Source organism: Orycteropus afer, unplaced genomic scaffold, assembly GCF_000298275.1.
Source record: "Orycteropus afer afer isolate SDZICR_OR568_19922 unplaced genomic scaffold, OryAfe1.0 scaffold00112, whole genome shotgun sequence".
NCBI classification, from domain to species: Eukaryota; Metazoa; Chordata; class Mammalia; order Tubulidentata; family Orycteropodidae; genus Orycteropus; species Orycteropus afer.
This window is the reverse complement of record NW_006921699.1, coordinates 326296-331741: the sequence shown is the minus strand read 5'-3', so window position 1 is coordinate 331741 and position 5446 is coordinate 326296. Positions and strand designations below refer to the sequence as shown.

The 5446-nt window shown below is 36.8% G+C and overlaps 1 protein-coding gene across 1 annotated transcript in view; it reads right to left on the bottom strand.

Annotated features, from left to right (window-relative positions):
• The window catches only part of LYRM7 (LYR motif containing 7), a 46220-nt gene that overhangs the window by 9762 nt on the left and 31012 nt on the right, over positions 1–5446 (bottom strand). The window contains exon 4 of the mRNA XM_007943792.1: positions 3627–3708. Coding sequence (XP_007941983.1) covers positions 3627–3708 — 82 coding nt within the window. The remainder of the gene's footprint in view (positions 1–3626; positions 3709–5446) is intronic.

The window sequence follows — 5446 nt, the reverse complement described above, 5'->3', positions numbered from 1 at the left end:
AGTGGGGAAAGAGTGACATTTTCAAGGCAGTTGACTGCTAACCAGAAGGCTGGCAGTTTGAACCCAAGAGCCTTGGAAGGAAGATTGGGTAATCTTCCAGCCCTGGATTCACATATAAAGGTTACTTGATTTTTTTTTTTTTTTTTTACAAAGGTGACCCTGAAGTGCAGTGGGGAAAGAGTGACATTTTCAAGGCAGTTGACTGCTAACCAGAAGGCTGGCAGTTTGAACCCAAGAGCCTTGGAAGGAAGATTGGGTAATCTACTTCTGTAGTGATACTGCCTTGGAAACCCAAGGAGGGGTCGCTATGAGTTGGGTCTGACTCGATGGCAGTGAGTGAGTAAGTGCTTGCTGGATCAGCTGGATATTCACCTTTAAAAAAGTAAATCCTGACCCCTGTCTCCTGTTATCTTAGCTGTTTTCTAGTGCTGCTGTAACAGAAATGCTACAAGTGGGTGGCTTTAACAAATAGAAATGTATTTTCTCACAGTTTAAGAGGTTATAAATCCAAATTTAGCACGCCAGCTCTAGAGGAAGGCTTTCTCTCTCTGTTGGCTCTGGAGGAAGGTCCTTGTTTGGTGATCTATCTTCATGTGGCTTGGCATCTATTGTCACCCATCTCTGCTTGCTGTTTTGTCCTAATCCGTTCTTTCTATATCTCAAAGGCAACTGGCTTAAAACACACCCTACACTGATATGGTCTCTTAATATAACAAAGAAAACCTATTCCAAAATGGGATGATGATAACCACAGGGTTAGGATTTACAACACTCATTTTGGGGGTGTGTGTGTGTGGAAATTTAATCCTTAAATGCACACTATACACAAAAATCAACTCTAGTTGTGTTGGGAGAATCAAATCCCATTTCTCTGATACCAAATGTGTTATCAATCCAGATCAGTTTACCAATTCTCTTTCCCTCTATTCCATTTCTGTTCTGACACCAGCTGCATATGCAGCATGTCTTCCTCTAACTCTAACCACTCAGAGCTAGGTCAGACTTCACAGGTTAAAGGGCACAATCCTGCAGCCTGCCAAGTCTGTCCAAGACCTCAGACATTAGCTGCAAGCTTGGGAGTCCCCACAATCCCCTCACTTCTGTTCTGTTGGCTACAAATTTAGGAGTCTTCTCTACTCCCTCAGGATGCTAGTCATAAGTAAAGGGGTTCTCCAGAGCCTTCTGACCTGCTGGCTTCCACTATACCCTTGGTGACAATAATTTGCTAGAATGATTCACAGAACTCACAGCATGGAAAACGCCATACTATGATTATAATTTTATTATAGTGAAAAGGATACAAATGAAGAGATGCATAGGGCGAGGTGTGGGAGGGTTCCCAATGAGAAGATTCCATGTCCCAAAAAAGGATGGGTTACTCTCCTATGTGCATCGTTATTTTTCACCCACCTGTTTGTTAGCCCATGGAGCTTCTGTGTCCTGAACTTTTGTTGAGGGTCTCATTACCTAATTCAAACTCTAGTTCCTCCTCTGAGGTCTGTTGATATAATGAGGTTGATATCACCAAGTTGATATTGTGCCATGTGGTGAGTCTTTCTGGCATAGTCAGCCTCTACCTAACATGAGTCATAATCCCTTAGGTGTGGTCTAGAGTACTTATCAAAGACATTTCAATGATTGGGGAAAGTCTAAAATTTTAGAGGTTATATGCCAGGAGCCAAGGACAAAGACCAAATTTTTGGGCAAATTTAACTTCTTTACACCAAGAGGACCAGATAAATGTAAAAGATCAAACAATAAAGCATTTGGAAGAAAGCATAGAAGAATCTCTTCATGACCTTTGCTTGGGATAGGCAAAGATTTCTTAAACAGGATTCGAAAGTGCTAATCAGAAAGAAAAAAAAAATGATAAACTGAACGGAATTAAAATTAAGGATGTCTTATCAAAAGATACCATTACCAAAGGAAAAGGCAAACCACAAAAATAGGAGAAGATTCTTATAATACTTATATTCAACAAACAACTTGTATTCAGAACATCTAAAGAACTGCTTCAAATCAATATTAAAAAGGCAGATAGATAATGCTTATAAAAATGAGCAAAAGACTTAAACAGGGACTTCATAAAAGAAAAAAAACAAGCAAAATGATCATTAAACAGGTGAAAACGTGCTCAACTTCATTGGTTACCAGAGAAATGAAAATGAAAATTACAATGTAATACCATTATATATGGGAGCTTTGGTGGCATAGTGCCTAAGGCATCTGACTGCTAACCAGAAGGCTGACAGTTCAAACCAGTCACTCCTAAGAAGGAAGATTGGGCAATCTACTTCTGCAGAGATACTGCCTTGGAAACCCAAGAAGGTTGCTATGAGTAGAATTGACTTAATGGCAGTGAGTGGTTTTTTTTTTTTGGTTTATCCATTATATATCAATCAGAAAGGCTAAAATTAACAAGATAGATGGTACCAAGTGTTGGTAAGGATGTAGAGCAACATTTGGTACTGCTGCTGAAATGAAAATTAGTATAACTATTTTGGAAAACTGGTTGGTGGTATCTAAAAGCTGATAAATGCATATATTATGACTCAAAAATTTCACTCCCAGGTGTATGCCCAAGATAAATGCACGTATATGTTCAGCAAAAGGCATGTACAACGGGGGAAAAAAAGCATGTACAAAAAGAATGTTTATAGTATCCTTATTCACTAAAGTCCCAAATTAGGAACAAGCCAAAAGAACAGTAGAATGAATAAATTGTGGTATATTCAAACGATGGAATACTACAAAGCAATGTTACTACACATAATACAGATGGCTCTCATAAGTAAAATGCTGAGGGAAAGAAACTGGCCAAACTAATAACCCTACATGATTGCATTTCTATAAAGTTCAAACACAGGCAAAACAAATCTATGGTGTTAAAAGTCAGGATAGGTTACCCTTGTGAGGAGGGGTTACTGGGAGGGACATGAGTAGGTTTTTGGGATGCTATAATGTTATATACAGCTTGATGCAGATGTTGGTTACATCGGTACTTCACTTTGTGAAAATTCATTGAGCTGTATAGTTATAAACTATGCTCATTTCTGTTTATTATACTTCAATAATTTCATTTTTAAAAAAAAAGCCTTTCAAAAATTTTGAGTGTCACTTTTTTTTTGGTCTCTAAAGACACTTCAGAGAGTAAAAAAAAATATAATGTGAATTGAGATTCTGCTGAAGTCCTAACAGGGGCTGGACATACGATGGAGGATTCTCTACTATTTTTCCATTTCCTATTAATCCCTATTCTGTGAATTAAAATAACTCCACTTGTAGAGTAAAATGTAGAGAAACAGATTTAGACTTAATTAAGTGATAAATGATACCAGACAAATTAAGAACATCAAAGAAATATGATAAAAAATTGTATTCTCTTTGTAGCTACAGTTTTGCAGTATAATCACAGGTAAAGATAAAAAAGGAAAAACAGAACAAAAATCTGGTAGAACAGTTTCATAAGTAAGTACTTCTAAACTATAGACTTACAGATGTATGCAATATACACTATGATGCCTGGCAAAATGAAACTTTTTACTATTGAGCATTAAAAGCACCACATAATTCCTCAATATTTTAAAACATATTGCAGTCAGAAACCATTCTTTAATTTTACTTACTCAATGTATTGTGGTCTGTGAGTATACCCTGTACAACAGATGTTCTGAGTAACAATTCAACATCGGAACCTATTTTCATTAGCTGTTAAGAAAAACAAATAGATTTGTCAGTTTTTTTCCAACAGTTTATATGGATGTACTATGTTTGAAAACTATAGGTTTATTACAATTTCTTTTTAGGTCGTATTGACTGTGATTTTTTACAACCTTCCAAGCAGAACACAGAGCTCAGATATGCATATAATTTTAACTTTATTTATCCATTCCTTATTTGTTCTAAAAGAAATTTAGGGTATTTTTTGTTATAATGTATATTTTACAATGTGTTTATGATGCATAGATTTTTGGGGGGTTTTGAATCTTTCATTTGTAGAAGGGTATGTTCTGAACACTGAAAAGAGTATTAGATTAGAAGTCAGAACATTTGGATTCCAACTCTGGCTCTGTCATTAAGTATATACAGCCTTGAGTTAATCACTTTCTTTGAGTGTCACACCTCATCTAATGTACAATGAAGAACTGGAGTAAAATGCTGATTCTCAAAGCCATGGAACCCATAGCTTTTAGGAGTCCTCAATTTTTAGGAAAGTAAAGAGGTCTTGAGACCAAAAAGTTTGAGAAATGCTGGTCTAAAGGATGTCCAAGATTCTTTTTCATGCTATGATTTCATGAATCTTTTAATATACGATAATATCATTGTCTAAAAACTGCTAAAGGTATATATCACTTAACATCTGCCTGACAATGTCCAATTGCATATACGTTTGTGGTCCCACAGGTTTCTTTTTAATGGAAAGCAGCTCTCCTTTTGTTTATCATTTTCCCCTAATGGTGTTCAAGATCTCAAATCCACACTCTTGGAGCACTGGACTATAGGTGAGATACAGGCAGGTGAGGCAGAGGACATGGCTCTGGGTGTGGGCCCTCAGCCTTTGTCTCGTGGGTAGGCAGTAACGGCTGTGGAGGATGCAGGGCCGGGTGTTCCTGCTGCTCAGGCGGGTGGAACAGTGGCTGCCGCAGGGCACACTCTATTCTCTCCCTGCTTGCTCCACTTCCACTGCTGCTGCCAGTTGCTCTTGCTTCCAAGAGCAGTGGTGGCAGTGGTAGCAAAATGATGAGGATGACTGGAAGCAGGCTCACATAAGGTTTTAATATGGTGTTCCCATAACGTTCAAATCACGTAATATCCTATTTCACAGAATGTAATGTGGATGTTAAGTGACACATACCTGTAAATACTTACTATATGCAAAGTTGCAATGTATGTAGCAAAAAAAAAAAAAAAAAATCTAACTTCTAGATTGCTTAAACTAATGCTCTACAGGTGGAATGAGTTCAGGAGATGATAGTTCATTTTTCCAGTTTAGAAGATAAAGAGATCTCAATTTTAAACATTTTTTATTATGATTTCAAAGTTTCATTGAATGAACTAATCAGTCCATTGAATTGAGCAAACAGTGAAAATTTTTTCATATACATTTTAACCTCTCCTCAAGTCATGACTTGATTATATTGTCATTTTAATTCCTGTCATGAAAAAAAAAAAGACTTATTCTTTGTTTACTCTATGATAGAGTCAAGGGAAATCTCATTTTGCTTCATTATCTCAATTACTACAGATATTTACTATTTACTTCCTGAATGGATATATCCTCATCTTTCATCATATCAGGGAAGTTCTCCTCCAGCAAATCTTGGACAATTTTCTCACTGGTTTTGTTTTTCTCTTCCTGTTCTGGAATTCCAATAACACGTAAGTTATTCCTTTTGATGCTATCCCACATGAACCTTAGGCTTTCTACATTTTGTTTTGACTTTTT